At 38.1% G+C, this 25,580-nt stretch overlaps 2 protein-coding genes across 6 annotated transcripts in view; both read right to left on the minus strand.

The window, feature by feature from the left end:
* DYNC2LI1 (dynein cytoplasmic 2 light intermediate chain 1) overlaps nucleotides 1-7,347 on the minus strand; it is a 43,255-nt gene extending 35,908 nt beyond the window's left edge. Inside the window, exons 1-2 of one of the 2 annotated variants that reach the window (XM_082427838.1) lie at nucleotides 5,029-7,347; nucleotides 3,026-3,143 (exon numbers count right to left, since the gene is read on the minus strand). In XM_082427838.1, the coding sequence (XP_082283964.1) occupies nucleotides 3,026-3,143; nucleotides 5,029-5,036 (126 nt within the window). In that variant the 5' untranslated portion in view covers nucleotides 5,037-7,347. The remainder of the gene's footprint in view (nucleotides 1-3,025; nucleotides 3,144-5,028) is intronic. The other variant, XM_082427837.1, reaches the window with a different exon arrangement.
* Nucleotides 7,348-7,689: 342 nt separating this feature from the next.
* PLEKHH2 (pleckstrin homology, MyTH4 and FERM domain containing H2) overlaps nucleotides 7,690-25,580 on the minus strand; it is a 119,223-nt gene continuing 101,332 nt past the window's right edge. For 3 of the 4 annotated variants that reach the window (XM_082427639.1, XM_082427640.1, XM_082427638.1), the window contains 6 exons: nucleotides 21,692-21,833; nucleotides 16,472-16,617; nucleotides 15,272-15,401; nucleotides 14,406-14,492; nucleotides 12,178-12,315; nucleotides 7,690-10,917 (listed from right to left, as the gene is read on the minus strand). In XM_082427639.1, the coding sequence (XP_082283765.1) occupies nucleotides 10,738-10,917; nucleotides 12,178-12,315; nucleotides 14,406-14,492; nucleotides 15,272-15,401; nucleotides 16,472-16,617; nucleotides 21,692-21,833 (823 nt within the window). In that variant the 3' untranslated portion in view covers nucleotides 7,690-10,737. Of the gene's footprint in view, nucleotides 10,918-12,177; nucleotides 12,316-14,405; nucleotides 14,493-15,271; nucleotides 15,402-16,471; nucleotides 16,618-21,691; nucleotides 21,834-25,580 lie in introns of those variants that run through there. The other variant, XR_014254269.1, reaches the window with a different exon arrangement.

Genomic DNA, 25,580 nt, shown 5'->3' on the forward strand with positions numbered 1-25,580 from the left:
CACTTGGCACACCAGCAAAAATGATTTAGACACTTATAATAAAATAAACTAACACTGAATATTGATTCAGCCCAACATGATAATAGCAATGATATTACTAGAAGTGGGCGTTTGAGAGAGATGGGGAAGTAAATACTCTTCTACTATTATCAGAAATTCAACAGATACTGTATAATATTGAAAGTCTGGAAACAGCCCATAAGCACATTATTCAGAAATACAGAAGTAAATTACAGAAGAAACAGTAAAAGATATGAAAATGGTGGCTTTGAGGAGAGATTCTGAATGATGCGGAGAGATTTGTTATTTTACTTTATGTACCTTTGGTAATCTTTTTTTTTTTAAGGTAGGTGTATTTTATTTTCATCTTATACATGAGGAAACAGACACAGAGAGATTAAGCAACTTGATCAACATGCACAAAGATGTTCATCATAGCATAAATTATAATTGTTGAATAAAACAAAGAGGAGAGAGTCCAAATATCCAAAAGTAGGCAAACTGTGTTAAATCAATTATGGTACATCATTTGATGGAGGTACTTTAATAATAGTCTATATCAGATTAAGAAGTTTCTTTTCTATTCCTAGTTTGCTAAAAGTAAGTTAGTTGCCCCAGGTGTTGAATTTTATTGAATGCTTTTCTAATCTACTGAGATGACCAAATGTTTTTTTGATTATGACAAATTAATGCAGTATTAAAATATCAAGGAAAGAAGAAAATCATGTCTTTTTTCCAGATTCTTTTCCATTATAGGTTATTATAAGTTACTGAGTATAGTTCCCTGTGCTATACAATAGGTCCTTGTTGGTTATCTATTTTATATATAGTAGCACGTATATGTTAATCCTAAACTCCTAATTTATCCCTCCTTCCACTATCCACTTTAGTAACCATAAGTTTGTTTTCTTTTTTTTTTTTAAGATTTTTTTGATGTGGACCATTTTTAAAGTCTTTATTGAATTTGTTACAATATTGCTTCTGTTTTACGTTTTGTTTTTTTGCCCGCGAGGCATGTGGGATCTTAGCTCTGGATTAGGGATCGAACCAGCACCCCCCTGCCCTGGAAGGAGAAGTCTTAAACACTGGACTGCCAGGGAAGTCTGCATAAGTTTGTTTTCTATGTCTGTGAGTCTATTTCTGTTTTGTAAGTAAGTTCATTTATCTTTTGATAGTCTTTAAGCTCTTAAACCACATACATGAATTACTTTAATAAAAGTAATTTAAGATAACAATAAAAACAGACTGTAACAAAAGATCCAATCTAATAAAATTAACGACAAAACAACATCATAAATGAAAAAGGCTTGATCCCAAGCTCAAACTTAGTGACCAGGGTTATGTGATTACTAATATTTTTCTGTACAATAACAGGAACACGGCATCTGGCAACAGAGAAGCTGGCAGACCTGCTCTAGTTGACAGTAGGTAAACAAAACCTGAAAAATTCTGTTTTATCCTGAGAATTTCACACTAGAATAATTCCAGTTGAGTTACTAGGATCATGACAGATAGATAATCCATGACGTGTAGAGTCCATGACATGGACAGTGTCTAAACCTTCTACAGTTGTTAAGGAAAACTTCAAAAATTCTGTTCCATCCTGAGAAATACACATTAGAATCACGGCAGATAAGACAATCCATGACTGACTGATATAGAGTCCCTGACACAGAGGCATGGCTGAAAGAAACGTTAAAGCCGAAACAGAAAGACTCAGGGAGACAAGGTGGTTGCCAGAACTATTTGAAGGGCAATTTTTAAATATTTGAAGGTTTAACAAGTAGAAGAGTAAAATTAGACTTACTTGCATACTTTTACAGGTCAGAATTCAGACCAAGGGGTGGAAGTTACAATGAAACAGATTGCAATTTTCCAGCAACTAGGCTTTGTAACTAGGATTTTCTAGAAACAAAAATGGAAACAGCCTGCCTTGTAAAAGAGAACACCCCCATTGTTGGAAATACTCAAACCTAGACCATACAACCACTGTTTACAGTGACTAGAACCCTGGGGGAATCTAATTTCTCATAAAAAAAAGCACCAGTGCACAATCACACACAATTCTGCAAACATTTCTAGGGAGTTCACAGACCCCAAGAAGTACCTCCATGGATCCCAGACTAAGAATCCCTATTGCAGAAGAGTAGACTAGGGCTTCCCTGGTGGCACAGTGGTTAAGAATCCGCCTGCCAATGCAGGGGACACGGGTTCACGGGTTCGATCCCTGGTCCAGGAAGATCCCACATGCCGCGGAGCAGTTAAGCCCATGCGCCACAACTACTGAGCCTGTGCTCTAGAGCCCGCGAGCCACAACTACTGAGGCTGTGCTCTAGAGCCCCGTGCTCCACAACAAGAGAAGCCACTGCAATGGGAAGCCCATGCACTACAACGAGAAGCCCGTGCACCACAACGAAGAGTAGTCCCCACTCACTGCAACTAGAGAAAGCCCGCACACAGCAACAAAGACCCAATGCAGCCAAAAATAAATAAAATAAATATATTTATTTTTAAAAAACCCAGTATATCGCCTTTAAAAAAAAGAAGAGTAGATATCTTCAAGGTTCCTTCCATTTCTGTGACACTAGTTTAAGACAGTGAAAGTTAAACGTATTATATGCTATATGGTTCATGTTTTTATTATCTATATGCTTGTTTCAGCTGTACAAGTTACCTATAAATATGACCATCGGAATAGTATCAATATTTATGGTGACTTTGTGCAAACTGGGAAAAGATAACTCCTCTGGGCTGTCTAGTCAGAAACACATGCCCCTTCTTCTGGGCTGCTGTGGCCCAGGTCAGGACACACCGCTTGACAAGAAGAGAAAGGCTGGCTGTTAGTCCCTACCCACCCGTGAGCAGGGCCCAACCAGATCCAGAGTAACCAGCAGGCCGGAGATTGGTCATCTGGTTAAAGGGTTGAAGTACCTAAATTTTTATCAAAGTATTACAATAAATTTTGCCACTGGTTGTTAAATCATTACAATACTTGGGGAAAAAAAAGTAGGAAAAAATGCATTACCCCGTTTTTACTGCCAATGAAGAAAACAGACTTTTCTCCAGTTTCAACTCCATCGCCTTCACCTCCATTACTTCCCCGTTTTTCCACTTCAGCTTTTGCGATTTCCCAGAGAGTTTCACTATATGAGGCAGAAAACCAAAATTCAGGGAAACAAAAAAGAATCCTTTCAAAAATTTCTTTCCAGCCCAAAGAAATTTTATTTCAGTCAGATTTATAAAACAAATCAACATTATTTTGGGGGGGACAATTTACTGGTAAAACTTCAGAGGATTAGTCATTCTCTTTGTACTAGATTGAAGCGGAAAATGATAAGCAGAGTCTTTATTGCCAGCATTTGAGATTGTCTGATTTGGGGGCTTCCAGACAAGGCTGAAAGCTGTGAGTGTCTCAGACACACGTGAATGTACAATGACTTTTGGAAATGCACAACTTGAAAACCACCAACATCTAGGAAAAGAGGGGAATGTGTAAAGCCAGTGTACCACATAATCTATGCCCCCTGAAATAGTTTTTGGCTTTGTTTTTTAAATTATATATTTTTTGGCTCAAGATTCCTTTTTTAAAATATAAAAAAGGGGGAAAATCACCTAAAATCACTTTTGAAAATCATCTTTTCATTTATCTCTCTACACACTCATATAATTTTATACAAATAAGATTATATCACTTTTTAAAAAAATAAAGCCTAAATGAATTATGGAGTATTGAACTAAAAAAACATGAGAAAGATTTGATGTGTTACAAGCTCGAATCTACTACTTTCTACATAGAGTATGCCAACTTGAGCAAATTACCTGACCTCTCTGGATCCTTCATTCCTTTATTAAGTCAACGAGTATTTCTTGAGCACCTAATATATGAAAGCTTCTGTGCTAGTCCCCAGGCTTACCTGTTTCTTCACCTCTAAGATGCTGATAAAAAAGAATACCAACATCATAGGATTGCCATGACTGTTCAAATGTAATAATTCATTTAGGTTAGGGCCTGGCCTATACATAATCACCTAAAATCAGTGAGTGTTTATAATCATTATTATTCAAGAACCAGGAATGAAAAAAAAGGGGTTAGAAAAGATCAAAACAGGTGTCCCTAAATGTCTGCACTAAAATTCACACATTTATTTCACAGGTGAGCCCCTAAGAACTCAGTCCGGGCCTGTTTGCTCTTCAATTACACACTATTTCTTCATAATGTGATTATCTTCTTTCCAAGTTCCCAGCAGAAAAGAGAGAAGGATGTGTTGTAACCAATTAAACCGTGATGCGAAGCTTAAGGCTCATCAACTAAACATAGATCACACCGCCCATCCACCATGTGAGAAAAACAGACTTTCCTGCTCTGTGATGGACTCCAGGACTCCTCTCTCCCGATGTCCTTATAAGTTGTTTAGAGAAGGTTTAGGTATGACCTTGAGAACAAACAACTAAAATAGACATCATAGAATTGAAGAGCTAAAATGTATTTGATGGGTGATTAAAATCCCACCCCCACCCCTGCTGCCCGTTTAAATATGACCTTACATTCTTCACAGTGCCTTCACAAGTTAGGCTCCTTTATTGTTGTCGTGAACCCCTGCACCCGGAGCCGAGGTCCCTGAGGAAGTGGCTTGTGGTCTGGCTCACCGCCTGAAACCCTGTTCCTAGAACATTCCCTAACCCTCGAGAAACTCTTATTGAAAAAGTGAATAATTGGAGTTGAATTATCTTTCAAAATCTCTTAACTTTTCCACCTGGGGAACTTTTCTACTTGATTTCGGCAGAATCCACACTCTCAAGGATAGTGCCTACGGATCCTTGACCAACAAGACAGGAACTGCAAAGAGGACGAACTCACAATTTTCTTCCACCAACGGGTCCCGCGAGGATCTCCTCTCCCCAAATATACCCGCAGCGGCCTCTCCCTCCACCCCTCCCCCCATCTCCACCCCTTCCTGGCTGGGTTGGGAAAGAAGGGAGGCTCTCGAGGGGAGCATAAGCCAGGCGCAAGCAGGGTTGCAGGGATACCTGGGCATCGTGGCTCGGCCGCCCCAGTGTCGTGGTCTCCGCGCAGGGCCCAGCCTAGAATCAGCTGGACCGCGAGCTCTGCGCGAGGCTCTTGGGTTGCTATGGTAGCGACGTCACAAGTAAAGGTTGCGTGCAGAAGAGGGGCATCATGGGAAATGTAGTTTTCGGCGTTCTTTTAGAGCTTCTCAGCTTCATCCGTTAGGGTGGGAGAGAGAGGCGACAAGTGGTAATAAATCTGGGACCTAAAAACTCAGGGCTGGAAGTGTTCTTTTATTCAAAAAGTATTCTACTGAGTACTGACTATTTATATGCCAGGGGTCTCTCTCTCTTCAATTACTTTTCTCTCCCCAAAAGCAGTGAATTGGGAATGGAGAACGAAACAATCTCCTGAGCTGTTTTCTAGTGATTTACTAGAGGCAAAGAATATTTACGATTTTAGTATTTTCCAACTTTCTGCTTGTTTGGTTGTTTCAGGTTTTATGCAATAGCACATCATTTATTAATAAGTTAATAAAGCAAATGCATCTCCATAACACTTCATTTACTTTATCTCCAAATCAATAAAAAACATCATTACTATATGACATACACAACTAATTATAATAACCCAAAGGAAGCCAGAGATATAAGCTATTGCAGAGAGGTACAAACAATTTATATTAGAACAAGTGACTAATTATGCCTCAAGGAGTTGGTGAAACATTCATGGCAGTGACAGTACTTGATCTGTTTTGAATGCTGACCCAGGCCCTCTAACCCAAGATGAGCTGATTGAGTGAAGGAGAAACTGTTCCTCTACTGTTCTGCCATTTGGCTTAGTCTCTATGTTGTAATGTTCAAGAATGTGGGCTTTGGAATAAGACAAACTTAGATCGAAGTCAGGACTCAGCCACACTAGCTAAGTTGCCACATTGCCACAATGGAAAATAACTCAATTTCTCTGAGCCTTAGTTTCCGATCCTGTAAAGCAGGGGGAAATTATGAGTTTTAAATGAGATAAATACATGTGAAACATAACTTATGTGTGTCTGAAACATTATAAGTGCTTAATACTTGTTATTATGGTGAGGTAAGCTGCTGATCAGCAACTTTGAAGAAAGAAACACAAGGAAATGAAGCAGATGGTTCATAGGAAATAAAAGGCATTCACTTCAGATAAAATCTTTGGGGACAAAATTCTCCCAACACGTAGGTGCATTTTAGAGACATAGAAGACTACAGTTGCACATAGGAAGGGAAGTAATGGAGGGAAGTTCAATGGAGAAAGGATGGTAGCAAGTGAGGCTGATACATCCATCATTGAATCAGCATTGCCTATAAACTCACAAACTGACGTGGGACAAATTGTAATGAATCGCCAATGATTTGGGTTCTGAACTTTAGAATCCCTTTGCATGTTAGTTGGGAAGCCCTATTGATATGGACAATAATGGCAGCTATCATTTTGCCAGGTGTTTTCTGTGGACTAGGCACAGTACTAGCATTTTAAAGTATAATGATTTGGGTAACTGGGATACGTGGTTGAAGGAGGGAGCCTGGTAACCAGGAAGGTGAAGGTTATCTGCCTGGGCCCTAATCACCAGCACTGATTCAGGAGTGCTTCAGTTGATTCACCTTGATCTGATTAAGCAGGTGAGTTCCCTTTTCTACCCTTATGCCTCCTGAGGCTTCATACTTGGACGAAGAAAGTGACTTTCTTGGGTAGATGAAAATTGTTCTCAAGGTAAAATATACAAAGATTTGAGCTCCTCTTCTGAATCAGCCCAAGAAGACTCACAGATTTCAATGGTGGTGATGGAGGAGGAGACAGTTTTTTGCTGCTTGCTGGATGAAATGAGCAACAGTGCAAAAGGATAAAGGTGTGTGCAGAGTGTATTTGGGGACCGGTGAATAGTTTGGGGTGGAAGCATATAAAGTGCCTGGTGGGGCTAAGGTGGGAGAGCAAACTGGACAGGTAGATTGAGCTACAGTGAAGGATCTTGCAGTCTGGATTTTACTGTGTTGGTGATGAGAGACCAAATAAGATTTCAAACAGGGGTGTGCCATGACTAGACCTGTTTCAATGAGATAATTTTTTGCAGCTATGTGAGGGGTGCTTTGGAGTCTAGAAGTCCATACGGAGGCTATTAACAATAGCCCAGAAAGTGAGAGTTTTTATATTTTTTCCTTGTTTTCAAAGTTACATAAGCTTATTGTAGAAAAAAATAGTATAGAGAAAAAACTAAGAGGGTATAATAAGCAAATACCAGGAGTAACAACTATTAAACATGTTGATGTATTTTATTCCAATCTTTTTTCTCACAGAGTTGAGATTTTACTGTAAAGTTTGTTAACATTCTGATTTTTTTTTTTAGAAATTCACGTTCTTTTATTTATTTATTTATTTATTTATGACTGTGTTGGGTCTTCGTTTCTGTGCGAGGGCTTTCTCTAGTTGTGGCAAGTGGGGACCACTCTTCATCGCGGTGCGCGGGCCTCTCACCATCGCGGCCTCTCTTGTTGCGGAGCACAGGCTCCAGACGCGCAGGCTCAGTAATTGTGGCTCACGGGCCCAGTTGCTCCGTGGCATGTGGGATCTTCCCAGACCAGGGCTCGAACCCATGTCCGCTGCATTGGCAGGCAGATTCTCAACCACTGCGCCACCAGGGAAGCCCCAACATTCTGATTTTAACATGTATTTTCCCATATCAATTTTTTAAAAACCCATAATAAACATAGCTTTGATGGCTGCATAAGGTTCCACTATATAGATTTTTAATAATTTACTTAAGCATTCTACTAATATGAGTGTTTGAGGTTAAACACCTAACATGAGTTGGACCAGTCAGAGTCCTTTTCTGGAATTTTTCAAACAAGAATTAGGAAAATCAACTCATTCCCTCTCTGGAGGAAATTGGCGTATTTCCTGCTAAATGAAGTACTCTTGTAGCAATAAAATCCCTTTCTTCCTTTAGGAAAAAGAGAATAGGGGGAAATGTGAGAGGAGATGCGGTCCCTGCATGAACCAGTTAGCAGAAAAGCTTCTCCACCTTATTAGTCCTGCTACTCACTTTTGCTTCCTCACTCCCCACATTCCCAAAGCTTTTGCTCCCCTGCAATCAGCCCAGAGACTCTGCAGTGAAGTCCAAATTCCATGACAGCTAGGAGGTGGGTGGATGGGTGAAATGTGTTCTTGGCATCTCAGGACCACTTAAAGCCTTTTTCTAGAGAAATATGGTTATCCATGGTGGTTAATTCTTCAGGATTATATTTCAGTACAATTATGGGTTACAAGTATTGTTACAGGAACCTGACTACCATGTAATTTTTTCCTATGGAAAAAACGTCCAAACAACCACTGATAAACACATTTTTCAAGCAAATACTTTATAAGTTGTGACTAACTTTTCTCGTAAATTGAGAGTTAAATTCATTTCTAAGCTATGGCAGTATTTGACTTTAAGGACACACACAGAAATCTAGAGCATTTAAAATAAAATTTTAGACACAGTCCAATCAACTTACCCATAAGGAGCTTATTATGAAATCATGGGAGAACCCCATGATTTATACATATTGTATATCTGTCAATATGCATACATACATATGAAACTTACAATTTGCCAAAACAGCTTCCTTTTATATGGATAAAACAAAGCAACACAGAAGACAAAGCATGAGTGCAAGAGAAGGAGGTAATAACTACCATTTTCAATAGTAGTACACCTCAGCTTTGACAATGAAAACATTAGGTATTTCTTGAAGATTATTCAAAAGATAATGCTTGAAATGGGTTTTGTAAATCATTTATTATGATTGAAAGGGAAGAAAATGATAGGAGACAAATATTACAATTAAACATGTAACATTATTCTCTTGTAACCAATCATAATAACATACTTTGAATTTTTTAAATGGCTATATGAAAGTAATTTCCCAGAAAATAAAATTTTCACATCATCAGTTACAGAAAATTGATTTCTTTCCATCAAAATATTTTATCTCTGCTCTATCAAAAATAAATGCCAAGTCTAGGGTACTACCATTTAAGCTAAGCCTTCACTACTTGTTTAAATTAGATTTTGGGGGGGCTTACCAGATGGTGAACTAACTATTGCCTGAGAATAAAGTCCTCACACATATGTAACAGCTCTGCCAAGCCTGTGGCTCACCAACTAATGATTATTACATGGTTTTCTGGGAACTCAGAAACTACTGTATCCCAGCCAAAAGGCTCCTGAGAGTCATCTCAGACTGGTAACCAATTTATTCTCAAAAATTAATTTGCTTACCCAGTGAGTGGTTGTGGTTCAAAAGATTTAGGAGAAATAGTAAATGGCAATCTATTTCTATGGGGTTTTTTTTACCTTTGTCACTACCAATAAAGCAAAATCTTACTTGATCAGTATATTTCTTGGCTCTGTCCTTTCGAAGGATGCTAACATGGGATGGAACATTTTTAAAAGGCTTACTGTGAGAACAGTACATTGCCATAGGGAGAAAACAGCAAAAAAGAAAACATGAAGGCTCTGCCAACAAATTAGTTCAGCAGCTAACTTTTTTTTTCCAATTGGTTAAAAAAATACCATACACAGAGTGATAAATATACATCCAAAATATAAATATAAAATATTCTACACATAAATAAAATCAAGTATACTCATGATTACTATTTCAATTAAACATTTTTGCAATATAATTTTCATGTCTTATCACAGTTTCATTTTTATCATGAATAATAAGTACTTTATTTTGACACAAACCGGAATGTACTGACCACTTATGAAACCTAGTAAAGTAATACGTTTCTAGACTCTTTCAACTAAAATTTATCTCCTTTGACAGAAGAGTTACTTTCTCTTTCCTTTTAAAAAATATTTTTTGGGAATTTATTTTCAAACTATAATTAAAAAGGACCGTATGAGGCAAAGCTCTAAAAATGGTCTTTGTTTTCATAGATATTATTACTTAACAAAGCAAGGTCAAGATGACCCAGCACCAATGCAATGAAATGTGGGCAATATCCCAGAGAACTTGGGTTATGTTGACAGCCAAAGAATGTCAGGAATCACTGTCTCATTTTAAGTTTTACACTCCAGTGATCTGAAAAGGTGACAGGGTACACTTTCTAAAACCACATAGGAAGTTCTGGTTACCTAGCTCCTGTTTTCTCACACAATGATTCATAGGGCCAAAAGACACTGCACTTGCTCTAAAATTTACCCTTCAACACCACCCTGCAGCTGTTTCTTAAATTGTATACTCTACTTCTTTCTAAACACCATCTCATTAATTAAAAGCACATTTAATTACAGTACTTAATTTTTTGGCAATGAGCATTTCCAAATAATCAACTGGTTTCCCAAATGAGAGTTTGGAAAAACTCCCTTGAATCTCACTTTCTAAAGATTGTTAGAATATTTTTTTAAAAAAGAGAAAAAAGCCTTGATGTGTCTGATGGCAAAGGAGAAGGTGATGGAAAAAAATGACAAACTCTAACCCAGTTAAGCTAAGAGAAAATCAGCACGTGGGAAAATCTGTGTTTAGGTCTTATAACTAGCATTCATTTGAATATTTATGAATCAAATGAAAGAGAGTAACCCTCATTATTTTTAAAGAATGGACTACTACTGTGTGTGTGCCATGCTGCCAGGATGTAAATGAACTTATTTGGAGCTGATGCAGCCATTGGTTAGGGGACAGGGAGTGAATGTTCAGGCCCCTGAGCTTTCAGAGTAAAGTGGGGCCTTTGGTTGGTCTGCTTGACAGAAGGGGCTGGCTTCCCATCACCCTGGCTTGAGGACCCTGGGTCCGAGCTGAGAGCAGCGCTGGAGCAGACAGGTGGTGAACTGCCTTCTGCTGATAGAAGTTGTTTATGTAGCTGGCAATCAAAAGAGTGATTTCAAGAATCTAAAACAAGAAAAATGGAATTGTTATTCTCCTAAGAAGTTCTCATCACTTCCAACAGAGAGCGAAGGGTTGGCCATGGGTGGTCTCCATCTGCAAGTGCCCGGGCTACCAGATTTCCCTTTTAACCAGATCAAGCAGCACAGTACAGTTGATCCTTGAACAACACAGGGGTTAGGGGCCCCAACACTCTAAGCAGTCAAAAATCCGTGCATAACTTTACAGTGCCCCTCTGTAGCCACGGTTCCTCTGTATCTGCGGTTCTACATCCATGGATTCAACCAATCATGGATTGTGTAGTAATGTAGTATTTACTACTGAAAAAAAATCCATGCGTAAGTGGACCCGTGCAGTTCATACCCATGTTGTTCAAGAGTCAACTGTACTTACATGTTCAGCACCATCAAGGCACTGACCTATTTTCCCATTCCTTAAACCAGCAGAAAGTGATACTTGAAAAAAAAAAAATCAAATTTAGTGGCAATATTAGAAAATGTGACAGTAGTACAATTCTACCAGTTATCCTAAAGCCACATTTGTGAATACATGAATAAGAAATTCAGTGTATTATATCAACTCTTTAAACTAAAGCACTGAGTGTGCCATGATCTTCTACACTTACTATCTGACTTCACTTAAGTATAGATTTAATTAAGAAACATATATGCCATTTTTTAAAGTTTCAAATTCTAAAAAAGTAGTCTCTTTTAGTTGAGAATTTTAAGACAAAGTCTTAGAAAAATTAATTTCTCATTCTTTTTCCTAAAATCAGAGTTACATGTTAGAATGCAGCCCTTTTATTTATTGCTTTTACTTAGAGACATTAAAACTACACAGTTTGCTAAAAATAATAAAGAAACAAGTATGCCTTAATTTTAAAACCTCACTCTTCTCACTAATGAGTCTATAAAGTGAATTACTCCAAGTAAATAAGGTAATGTGTATAAAGTACCTGACAATAACAACTTATGCCAGGACCACTTATTTTGAACTTTCTGTATACCAGGCACTGGGCTATAAATACTTTACAATTCCTTCATTTTATTCTTAATCCAGAAAAAAAAAAGGTAGCACCATAGCATCATACCATTTTTTAGATGAAGAAACCAAGGTTTAGAAAGATGAGGTAAGCCAGAATTTGGACCAATGGTTGTTTGATTGTAAGTAGTCTGTTTTCCCATGAGGAACTTACTCTTTGCACAATACATGTTTTAGTATGAAAAAAACTAGCATAAAAAAGTTAGCACAAAGCCTTCTACTCACCTTGGGTTTTGCCATGGCAAAAAGTAATTTCTCTGTTGGTTTGTCCTTTGAATGTGCATTGTTAATGACTATCATAAAATCATCTTGATAACCTCCAAAGGTCATTAGACTCTTGTACACATAGCTGATTATTAACCTCTTCAAAGAGAAATAAAAGTAAGTATGTTATACAATCTTTATTTTCAAAGAAAGATGAGAGATGATTAATAACATGTATCTCCATTAAAATGATGATGTGGTCAACCAACTGCAGATGGAAAATATGTTTTTAAAATTCCATAAAGTTCCAAAAAGCAAAACTTGAACTTGCCGTGCACCAGCAACTATTTACATAGCATTTATACTGTATTTGTCCTTAAGATTTCTATCTGTCTATCTATCTATCTATCTATCTATCTATCTATCTATCTATCTATCTATCTATCTGGTTGAACCATATGAAACTGATGCTTTTTAAGGTAAAAAAAGGTCAAATATTGGCAAATCCACATAGTTCACCCTGATATATAAACTTTGATATATGTAAACATAAACAGTATCATGCATACTACTTCTTTTTTAACATTCTGCTTCTTTTAACTTAACATGTTATGAACATCCTTCCATGACAACAAATGTACTTGTATAACATTTTAAATGATTTTATAGACATTTATTTGGATTTTATAGTCACATAGACATTATTTAACTAATCTCCTATTGAAGAATATTTAAGTTTTTTTTATTTGTTACTATCTTAAACAATACTCCAATGAATATTTTGGGACATATTTCATAATACACATAGCCTAATTATTTCTTTGGTTATAAACCTCAACAGCTGAAATTGCTATCTCAAAAAAGTAAATCTTTCCAAACTCAACAAGGTTATACCCATTTACATTCCCAGCATTACAGTCTTGCTAACACAGGATATCATCATTCTTTTGAAGCTCTGACAATCTGATTGGTGAAAAGTAGAATCTCACTGTATTAAACTGAACTTATTTGATTGATGGTGAGATTAACATTTAAAAATACATTTACTGAACATTAGTATTTCTTCTGTGAGTTGCCTCAGCCCATTTGTCTATTGGTGTGTTCATCATTTCCTTACTGTTTGATAAGACATCCACATTCATAACGGATACCAACCCTTCATCATACATGCAGCAAATATTTTTTCCCAATGTGTTACTAAAACAATTTAAAAATTATAAGTCAAAGATGTACAGACTAAAAGGAAAGGAATCTGCGTATCTAATGATTAGCTTGCAAGATTCTGAGCAGACCATCCTAGCACTGAACACCTCTAGTGCTGCAGGCTGGCAATGTCTACTTCCTGACCTGCATGTCCATCTCGCTGGATCTAGGAACTGGTTTACTTAGCTAAGGTAACTCAATAGTTGTGTACTATTTCTGTTGACTTTAAGTCACTGACTTTATATAATCTATCTTCAGATTATCTATTCAAGAACTAAAAGGCATTCAGGAAACATAAACGCCTTCAAAAAAGTTTTTCAGCAATTATAAGGAGAAACATTTACTATAACACTAAAGGATAACCTCGTTTCCAAGAAATTCTCAGTGATCCTGACTATAGCCACAAGTAGGAGAGCCCACTACACCTACCAGGTGAATTTAGCAATCCTTGCCTACCAGGTTAAAAAAAAAAAAAAAAAGAACAAAAATTTAAAAAGTACTCTGATACATATAAAATATGATAGAAAATTTCAGATAAATAAATGAATAAATAGAAATCACAGTTTGACTTTATATTTAATCATGTAAAAAGCTCTAAGATACTGTCTATGTACAAATGAACTGGTAATTGATATTATGGGATAGTATAGAAATTGTTATAGAAGGCTTCGTGAAACTGAACTTAAAACTTTGGTAACTAAAGTTTCTACCTTAATGTTATCTTCAACAGTTTCATTTTACACAGGAAGCAATCTTCCGAACACAATAAATGAACAGTCATTTTACAAATACAACCATGATTGCAATTTAGTCATGGTATCTTAATATTTTTCTCATACACAATATATAACCTGTCTAATCTTGATTTAAAAGATTAAATTGTAACCATAGTTACAGTTGTAAAATGACTATTCATTATATAGTATTTGGCAGAGTGTTTTCTGTGTATGAGAAAAGTCAGATTAAGATATCATTACCTTCTGTTTACAGTACACTGAGCAATGGAAATAGTTGACTCAATGCAGAACTGAAGGATTTAATCTTACCATGGAGTTGTATTCTAAGATGCTTAAACCATCCTCGTGTATAGCCAGCCACATGAAAGTACTTCCAAGTGATGATGGGGTTATGGGCTATGAAGAGGTGAAAATACATTACATAATAAATGCTAAGCAAAATTACAGAAATATTTTTCAGTGTAAATGCAATGCAGCATTTGCAATAACACAACAACATCTTATTATTTAAAATCTCACCTGGGGAGCAGGCAGTGTGGTATAATGGAAAGAGGAGTGAATTAGCAGACCTGGGTTTGAGACCCAGATCTGCCATTTATTAACGTGTGCATTTGGACAGGCCTCTTAATCTAACCCCCAGCAGGTTTCATCTCTCCTTCTTCAGTGTTCCTGCATCACTCTGTTCATGTCACCCTTAACCATATTCTCCACACAGTAGGTGTTTCCAGACCTACTGCAATACTGGTTGTGAGTTCCTGGAAGTGTGAGTACAATCTATCTGAAACCATGGGCTTATGTATCCCTAGAGCTTAGCTCAAAGTTTGGCAAACAGAATTCATAAATACTAAATGAATGAGCAAATGAGTGAGAGAGTAAATGAGTGAATGGATGAATGAATAAAGAGAAGAAAGCAGAGTTCAGCTGTTGTCTTCAGTCTAACGATTAAGTCTACTGAGTGTAAGAAATGATTTACGGTACGGGGAAGTGGAACGGAAGGGAAAAGACAGAGACGCTGATGGCTTTCCTGCCCTTTCCTTAGTGTCCCTTCATGGTTTTCTTTAAATTGTTGGAAATTTCCTTATGTTCTTTTAAAAAGCCAAATGTACTAAATCTGGGGTTACTCAGGTTATCACTTTATATTTTACTGAACTGAATAGCCCCCCATTCTTTCTTACTTTTGCAAGAAACAATTTGGCACCAAAGAATGGCCACTTCCTGGCTACTGTCAAATAGATTCGCACACAATCAGCAGCACTGTGTCCCCGGAGGGCCATCCATCTGGTTGACAGTCGTTGGCAAAGCTGCCTAAAAAAAGAAAAGAACAAAAACAAAAACACAAAACAAAAGCACATAAACAGTGTATCATCCTCCCAAGATAAAGCTCTCCTTGAGCCGATCCTAAGCACCACCGGGAGACATACTCACAACCTAGGTGAAGCTGTTGTTTTGTGAGTCCCATCTCACCACTGTCTACCCCTTGTCCTTTTTGTAGCATTCCTTCCACCAAATTCTCGTACGGTTAGTGCTCTCAGTATGTATGACCTAAGTTCCCCACTCCCCACCCCCTTTAGGTAAAATTTTAAAATCTGATAAGCTAACATCAAACCTTCGCATAAATTAGTTAAAAAGGTAATTTCTCATGGGAATAACTTTCATTTTTAAAGAAAAGTACAAGAAGTCAAGACTGAAGAATGAATCCCCAACAGCGGAATTTTAGGTGCTACCACTCCTGGTTTGGAGAGATGCTGGCTGCAGGGGAAACCTCTTAAACAAAAGCACGAAGGCAACCACTTATTCTATACAGACAACAGACTGATCTCAAATGTTTCTGTTTTGGAAAAATTCATGGTGAATTGGATTTGCCTCTATTTTGAATCTACAGCTTTTCTTTATATGGTCTCAAAAATCAAAACTCCAAATTACTTCAGTTTAATTAAAATTTTACATTATAATAAAAAAATCTTGTGTAAGAAGATAGTTTATTTTTATTCCAATTTGTTTATAATGGAATACCCTAAGAGATAAAAATTTTTTGGTCAACACTTCATAAAATTAAACACCTTATTAGCCAATTTTTTCCTTTTCTTTATTAGCACGATTAATTTGGACAAGAATGAATAAGGTCAAATGAAAAGTAGATCTTCTAAATTAAGGTAGATTTTTTTCTCATTAAAAAACGTTTAAATCTAGATACTACAGTTTCTAGGCACATCTTAAATAAAAAGAACTACAACCTCTTGGTATTCAACAGTATTTTAAAAATCCTGAGAAAATTGTTATGTACAATTTTTTTCATCTTTAAAATTTGAACAGAAAAATGTCACTGAGAAACTAGTGTGCATCTGCCTTTTCAAGAGTTACAAATAGTTCTTTACCTTAACTGTTCTTCAGAAGAGTCATCTCTATACCTTTTAGGATAAAATTTCTCTATGAGTTGTTTTATAGTTTGATTTGCTTTGCAATGATTAGTAACATGCCCTGCTGGAGTAGAAAAAGGTCTTTCAAAATCTCCAATCTCCACCTAAGTGGAAACCCAAAAAAGAGAAAATACAGGATATTAAAAAAGAATTTTAAGAAAGAAAATCCGCTTTTTTTTTTCTAAACATTTTTTATAACATACAATATATAAATCTATTTGTCATGATTGTGTGATTATGGAATTTATAATCATATATAAATACTATTATTTAAATTTAAATTTCATTTGAAGTCTAATTATGAAAAAAATCTATAATTTAAACATTCCAGTTTCATTTCTACATTAATCACTCTAGGTTAATATCTGGTAGTATTTGCTAAAGGTCACTTACTCTACCATTGCCTGTAACAGCACCAGATAATTTTTCATTTTTAAGGTACCATTTTGGTTGATAATAGTAAGGCAAAATAGAAGTTAGAAGTGAAAAATTAAAAAGTTATAAAGCTATGAAAAATCTTTAAAAAGTATTACTTGGACTTTTTCAGGATCTCTACCGAACATCATGGGAGCAAGTACTATTTTCTCATTACTTTCTTCCTAGATTTTCTCCATAAATGTTACTGTATTCATCCCCTCAATCTATTATTCTGTCATTTCTGGAAATAAAGCCCTTCATTCCCCCTTTTCCCTGAATGAAACAATGTTCAATCCTTACTTCCATTAACAGGCTACACAGATGCCATCCTCTACCAACCCATCCAACCACTCACCCATCCATCTCTCCATCTACTCTCCCACCCATTCATTCACCCAAACCTACACTGAGTCCCTGTTATATGCTGGGCACTGTGCTAATTTATATGAGAAAGAAAAAAGTTGAACATAGTTCCTATGCTCAAAGAGTTTACTGTCTAGTAGGGGAGACTGAAGAATAAATAAATACTTGTGATAATCTGTGTTAAATGCTTTGTATAGGGTACCAAAGAGGGCTCAACAGGTGAGATGGGGTGGGGGACATACTGAACATCCACATCCTTACCTAGAGTACTCCCCAGCAAGCAGATGGAGGGTTCCATCAAGACTGGGATGGTCTTACAGAAAGCCCTGGGTCTCCATCTCAAAAGGGCCCTCTGCCTCCAAGTAAGCTGTTAGCACAACCAGCCTCTGAGATTCTGACCCCTGTGACTTCCCTTATCTAGTTCTTAATCTGACCAGCTACTGTCTAAATTCCTCAGCTGAGCTTTGCCCTTACAGTCTATTCTTATGACTTTCTAGTTTCCTTGACGTGGTCCCTTACTTGATGGTTTCTTGGCTTGGCTTTGCTGTTCAGTTTTTTCACCCGCATCTCCTATCTAGTCAGGTATCATCTTAATTTCCTCACACCAAATAAAAGTTGTCCATCTGCTCCTCAAATATATTGAAATCCTTCCCCCAGAGCAAGCTTTTCATTGTCCCCACCTATCACCAGGCAGTACTCAGCACAGCTAGCTGTGAACCCTTAGACCAGGATTTAACCTCTAAGGATATGGCAGTTGGACAAACAATAGTTACAAACATAGAGGCCATTTAAGGCAAGCTTGGCTGTTAGGGAACCCTGTAGTGGGATATTCAAGCTGAGGGTCTCCCTCTCTGGCTCCTGGCATACTGTGTGGCACAGAATGAACACAATAAATGTTTGGAGAATCAACTCCAAATGTTTGGAGAATCAACTCAGATAATCCCCAATATGCCTCACATCAACATGACCCCTTACCAGACACCATGTACAGCAATCAGAACATCAGCTCCAAGAATTTTCTGATTAAGACAGAGAATATCAATAAGGACCTACAGATATGCAAATCTACAACAGAAATAACTATTTTCTTCTACAGGGCTCAGATTTCCTTAGCATATTTCATTTATCTTCACAAAAACTACTCTGAGGAAGAGACCAGAGGTATTATTTAATTTTCCTTTTGTAGATGGAGAAATTATACTTTTTAGTTAGTAATATGCTCAGAATTTTCTAGGTGTATGGTTTTACCTTTCTACCCCTTCTGAAAATTCATCTAAAAAATATTAGAAGTGTGTATCTCCAAAGGATATGATAATTTTTCTTGGAGAAGCTTTCCCCACAAAATTAAAAAGTAAGAAGATGAACTTAAATTTTAGCAAAAATAAGAGTGATTTTAACAGAGCATCTGTGCCTTTAGAGAACCAAAGCCTAGAATGGCATGTGATAGGAAATCATTCCTAATCCTATCACCAAGAAAAAATGTGACCTAGTTCTCATTTCTTCAGCTTTTTATCACTTGCAAAAAGGGAACACTCAGTGCAGCACTAAATGCTTTAAAGTCTGGATGACCATAAAATTGTTATGAAAGTAAACTAAATTATCAACTAGTCACTCATCCAAGAACATTTATGGAGAATGGACTGTGTGTAAGGCACTGTGCTAGATACAAAGATGAACAGAGAGAGCCCTTGCTCTCAGGAAGGCCCCAGTCAGTGGTACAAAGCAGAAACAAATAACTAAAAATAAACCACTGGGGTCAGGACAGTAATAGATACGTGCAAGGCATTACAGAAACCCCAAGAGGAACATTTAACCCATCCAGGCAGAATTCAAGAAGGTTTTCCTGGAATGAGTGACCCCTAAGATGAAAATTAAAGGATAAGCTGAAGTTAACAGGTAGAGGCATGGGAGTAGAGGTGTTCCAAGCAGAGGAGACAAGTAAAGTTTAAGAGGTAAGAATAAGTGAATCATACACAACTCAGGACCATAAAGTTCAAGGTAGAGAGTATTAAAAGATAAGGCTGGAGAGGCAGGCAGAGTTTAGATCATGACAGTCCCTCCATGTAAAGAGAATGACACAGCTAGATTCACATTTTTGCTGTATCTCCATTCCAGTCACTGTATATTACTGCTGCCTGACAAACCACCACGGCAGTTTCTAGGCCCAGACCTTAGAAAATGGCAGCTTCCACATCTTGTCTCTTCCAGGACAGCTCTTGCCACCCCACCACCATTCTGTGAGGAAGCACAAGCAACCACTTTAAGAGGCCACGAGTAGGTCTTCCGGCTGACATTCCCCAGCAGAAGTTCCAAGTAAGAGCTGGCATCAGCCACAAGACGTGTGAGTGAATGAGCCTTCAGATGATTCCAGCCCTCAGCTATAGAGTCACAACCAGTCTACAAGCTATGCCAGCTGATGTCATATGAAGCAGAGACAAGCTGCCCTTATACATCTCTGCCCAAATTGTTCTTTTGAGCCGAGTCTTGGAGTCATTTGCTATGTAGCAATAGGTAATTGGAACAATCTCTCTAGATTCTGCATGGAGGATAGAAGTGTGTGTGGGACCAGACCAGAGAAAAACACATTAGTTAGAAGCCTGATGCAGGCGAGCAGGCAGGATGTGATGATGGTCTGAACCATAGCAATGGTGGTCAGCATGGAGAGGAGGGAACAGAGTTAAAATGGGCAGGGCACATTTTAACTGGGGGAAAGGGAGACAGGGAGGGCAGAGTCAGTGGTGATTCCTGGATTTGAAGCTTGCTTGGCGGACTGAATGGAGGCAGTGAATATGCAAAATGTGAAGGAAAAGAAGGGAAGATGATTAGTTCCCGATATGTTGAATTTAAGGAGCCCGTGAAAGAAATATGAGCTGGAGAGAAAAGATTTGGGAATCATCAGCACAGATGGTACATAAGAGAATGAGTAAAATGTCCTGGGATGGTATGTAGAGCGAGAAGACTGAAAACCCTGGGGAATCTAAGCCAATGACACATCATTTTCCCTTAATTAACCTGTGCAAAGACCCAGATGGGGTAGAGACTGTGGCTTGTCTCTTATGACCATTCTCTCCTTCTTTCTGAATAATAAAAACCTTGAATTTAGCTGGGCTCATTGCTGCCCAGCTAAGACCACATTCTCCAGTCTCTCTTGTAGGTTGGCAAGGTTGTGTGACTTAAGTTTTGACAGAGAAACATAAATAGAAGCATTCTGTGTAACTGCTGGGAAGTTTCTCAAAAGCAGGAGGGCATGCCCTTCTTCAGTCCTTCCTCCATTTTGATGCCTGGAACACTGATGTAATGGCTAGAGCTCTGGCAGACCTCCAGGACCGTGAAGATGACAGCAGAACAGAGGGCAGGATAAAGCGCATGCCCCTAATGCCTGTAGAGGTGCCAGCATGCCTATCTCTCACTGGGGAGGGGCAGATTCCCCCCGCCCCCGTACCCCTCTAGAGTTCTTCTAGCTGGTCTAATAATTAAACTGACACAAGACAGATTAACAGGAGAAAAAAAACCAATTGAACGCACAGAGGTCTCATAGAAATGGGACCCCTGAAATGACCAAAGCAGGCTGTTTATACATCATTTTTAGACAAAGAAACAATTATTTATGAAGATTTAACAAAACAAAGGGGTTTGTGCTTGGGATAGCAAATTAGTGAAGAAGCAACAAAGTTTGTTTATACAGCTTTCTTAGCCTTGAATTCCCTAACTCTGTTGACAAGGATGCTTTTTATCCTCCTGGTAGAGGGAGGATACTTTCACATGGGAGATCTATTTCCTGCTTTTAGGGGAAAAGAGGGAGGTCAGAGTGTTTTTTTAAATATATATCATTTTTTTTCACCAGCTGTTTCTCAAGTAACTTTAATTAAAAATAATCAATATGCCACTGAGGCATATTTGGGGGCACACTGCCCTGGGCCCCAACACTCTCCATATGAGAGACAAATAACACTTCCATTTTAACTGTCATTATTGATTTGCATGCGTGTGTGGTTTACAGCCAACTGAACTTCATTGATACAATAGGTAAATAAAATAAAGTGCTTTAGCTTTTTAGAAGACTGATCCTATTTGATTACTGAACGATTTTAGCATGGCAACCGCAACCCCACAGCTCGACACTCAAACTCCTTTATTAAATGCAAAGCCTAGTGGGATATTTTCAAGAGATTAAGAAACTAGATTCCCTTTATGGAATATTGTCTCATTCTACATCACCGCAATTGTCAGCAATGGGAGTCAGGCTGCAATTACAATGCCTGTAATTTTTAAGGTGTTAATCACAGCAAATTGAATTTAAAGAATTCCGAAAGGTATATTGTTTTACTACATTTAATTCAGTGGAGAAATTAGTATTTTATCATTACAAAACATCGCTCTATATAACATGGAAGTTACCTGAGCTAAAAGAGCTGCCATTTCTAATGCCAGGTCCCTGTTCAGAGGAAAAAGTCCATTTACTATTTGATCATTTGTCTGATACATTAACAGCAGCTTTTCTCTATCAGTCTCTCCACGAGCTTGCATTGAGAAATACAGTCTGTAAAAAAAGAGGAAATTTTTCATTAAATGATATACTTACATAGGAAAAAAGTAAAGAGAAATCCAGAGGACTGATAGGGGGTTGCTCTAACAATAGTTCTCAGTGATACAAACTTAGACCATTACTATCTGTTAATGACCTCTATTTCTATTCTTTATAATGTTTATCAGCAAACTGAGGAAAAACTGCTTTGAAGTTGAGGCTGATGGATGCTTCAATGCTACCTTTGTGCCCTGAAATACCTTAATACCTTAGGTGTTACTGAGGAAGGACCTCAGACACCAGTGGGCTGTATAAACCCAGTTTTCAAAACATCCATGATCTTTCCTAAACGCCTTGGACACACCAGGGAATAGAAAATGAAGGTTTCAATTCAAAATCAACATCGAATGGTCAAGTGGGGGCAGTTTTCTCTGGGAATCTAAAAGATAATATTTGCACATTTAAATGTTTTGACTTTTTTTTGCCACATTCTGATAAACAGCCTTAGGATCTCAAAAATAGTTTACATGTTATCATTATTACTTGTTGAAACATGACATGACTTTTGTTCGCCTAGGTCTTCCTCAATTCAGTGACCCTCTGTGTTTAATCACTGTGCTGTTTCTTTGTATGTGAGGTTTCCGGGGCTCTGATTCCAGGCTGCAGGGCAGGCACAGAGCACTGTACACGCTGTAAATGCTGTGACAGTGGGGTGGGTAAGCAGCACCATGACATACCTTAATATTGTCATGACAACACAGCGGCAGGAAAACAGAGATTTAGATCTGGCATTTGTTAAGTGTGTGCTCAATTAGCTATAACTGGATTTCCAGCCTTTTTTCCCCTATCCACTTGATGATAGGGAGAGGACACCCTATCATCAGTTACGGAATCTTTCGTGGTAATTTCCTCAAATAGCAAGGAATGAGAGGGCAGCAGGTCAGAATCTTGGGGGAAGCACGGGGGGTGTACTTTGAAAAGCTCTTCCTCCCCATCATTCTGATTATTCTTTCCGTTCACGCCAGCTTAAGAATCACTGGCCTGGGCCATCATTCAGAGTGGTTTCTTGATAAAATAATCATCTGTGACTGCATGATGGCAAATTGTTAACTGGTAGGAGAATATGGCTGGGCAATAGAAATAGATTCTAAATTGAAAATGGTGTTAGCAAAGGGATATAAAATAAAGAGAATAAAGTTTAAGATGAAAGCCCTCCCTTTCTGGCATGTGAACGTTTTTGTACTTAGCTTATTTTCTCCACTTGAAGTTAGGAACTATGTCTTATTCATCACTATAATGCCCTAGAGCTTTTTTTTTAGCTAAGTGTTAACCACTGGAAGGTTCTTAGTAAAAGTTTGAATTAGTAATACAGCTAGGAGGGAAAAAAGAACCTGTAGTTCAAATGGCTACAGGCAAGAAGAGCTAAAGTGCATTTTCTATCATTTCTGGCATGCCAGTAAGACTGCACCTGGGAAGGGAAAATGAAGCACTATAGGCACAAAAGAGAAAAACAATTCCAGACACACATATAGGAACACAACCTGTAGGAATCACATGCTCAAGCCCCTAATGGAACAGTTTGGGCTCCAACAGCTATATAGGGATTTGGAGAGAATGTGGAGAGGAACTCAAGAGTCACAAAAATGATCAAGAAGTCAGAAAATCAAATCCACAGATCTTGAACAGGAAAGGTGCCGGGGTTACATGATCTGAGTCTCTCCCAATATGACCAGCTTCCAGCTGCTCTCCAATCCTAAAGGGGCCTGATGCAGAGAAAGGGGCTTCTGTCACAGCAGAGAGGGCACACGTTGGAAGGCAGGGGCATTCCCAAATGCCCACCTCGTCACTTGACATCCAGGAAGCTGAACACTGTGGGATGGAAATCACGCCACTATGTGGACCAGTATCAGCAAACACACTGCTCCAAGTTCAGCAGAGCTCTCGGCACTGCCGGGTAATCCTTTTGCTCGCCTCCAACCGGCTCCATATTTCAGTCCTCAGAGCATTTATTTCCTACTGTTGCCTTTCTCATCATCACGTAAACTTACTGAGGAAGCAGCGTGCCTTCACTCTCCATTTACCTTCCTTCCTTCCTCTGTCCACCATGGTCTGCTGATAACACTACGAAATCTGCAATTGTGACGCCCCTTCCCTGTTCTCCTCCGGCCTCTATGGCTACCACAAGTCCTGTGCTCAGAAGTCACCACTCTGCGAAGCCTTCCTCTCTGTTCCCACAACAGCCTGTAAATGGACATGCTATAATCACAATAAGAGCGAATATCGCTGGGGTATCTACTATGTGTTAGGCTCTGATCCAAGTGCTTTACATTTGCCAACATTTAGTCCCTCAGGCAACCCTAAAGGTAGGTACTGTATTCATCTCCACTTCACGTAGAGGGACCTGAGGCACAGAGATGGTGAGTGACTTGTTCAAGGTCACAGAGTGAGTGGGGGAGCCAGGATTCTAACCCGGCAGTTTCTCTCCAGAGCCCATGTTCTTCACTACTCTGTTATACTGTCACTGTTACAGCATTAATCACATTGCTAGAATTCATGTCTGTCTCTCCCTATAAACTGTAAGATTTCTAGAGGGTAGGAAAATTCTATTCACCTTTGAATCTCTAGGGCTTCAACAAGGCCTGGCACAGGCAGACACTGGACAAATGTTTACGGCATGAATGGATAAATGAATGGTGGTGAAAATTGTTAAATATGGAAACTATTTGCCAAAAGACCCTGAAAAATCCCTTCTGTAGCCTTGGGTAAATGAGTTAACTCTCTAAAGCTTCAGTTTCCTCATCTGTAAGATGGAGATTAATGATAACACCTACCTCGAGGTGTTGTTAGGATTAAATGAGATGATGCATATAAACAGCTCAGCATAGGGCCTGGCATGTAGTAAGTGCTCAATAAATATTGGTGGTAGTTATTATTATTACTATTATTATGATGATGAGTCTTCTCTAGAGGTCTTTAGAATCACAAGAGTCTCTTCATACTAGAATTTTTTTTTTTTTTTTTTTTGGTGTGAACACAGCTGGAAGAAATGGGATAAACTAGGTGACCTGTTAAGAGGCTTCTTGGCTTAGGATCCAATGGATATATAGGTGCTCTTACAGTCAGCTAAAGGTGGCAGAGATGCGAATGTTAAACTATGTTCCAGAAAACAATAACAAAGAATTATTGAAAATAATCTTTCGTTTCAAAGAGGGGAGAAGGAAGAGTTGTTCTCTGTAGAGAAAGACCCTTGCCAGTTTTGTTTTGTTAAAAACACGCTTTGATTTTGCAATTTCAAATAGACAGTAAGACACCAAATTAAATAAGTGGCTTAAATATGAATAGAATTTAAATGTTAGTTACCAAATGGTTTTCTATGAGAACAAGTTCAAAACCTATTAATTAGATCCTTAACCCCTAAATCTAAGTAATTAAAATTCCATAACTTACTAAATATAAGCAAAAATTCCGTGATAAAGAGAGCTGGTGCTTTAGTTTTGCTTATTACAGTGCTGCCTGACAGATGAAGAATCAAGTCCGCAGCTGCATGATAGGTCACAGCCAGCTCCCCTCCTAACTGTGTCACTGGAAATTAGGGCTCATTGTCTAAGCTATTTTACACATGTGCAAATCACGACCACATTTAGAAACAGTACTTTCTCATAGCTGTGGCTATCCAGCCATTTCAGACTTCTGTTAAAAATTAAACGTTATGATCGAGTTGTTTTTTTCTGATGTCAAAGATATTGTTATAAAGCTTTGTTG

Source organism: Balaenoptera physalus (assembly GCF_965194825.1).
Source record: "Balaenoptera physalus genome assembly, chromosome: 15".
Classification (NCBI taxonomy): Eukaryota; Metazoa; Chordata; class Mammalia; order Artiodactyla; family Balaenopteridae; genus Balaenoptera; species Balaenoptera physalus.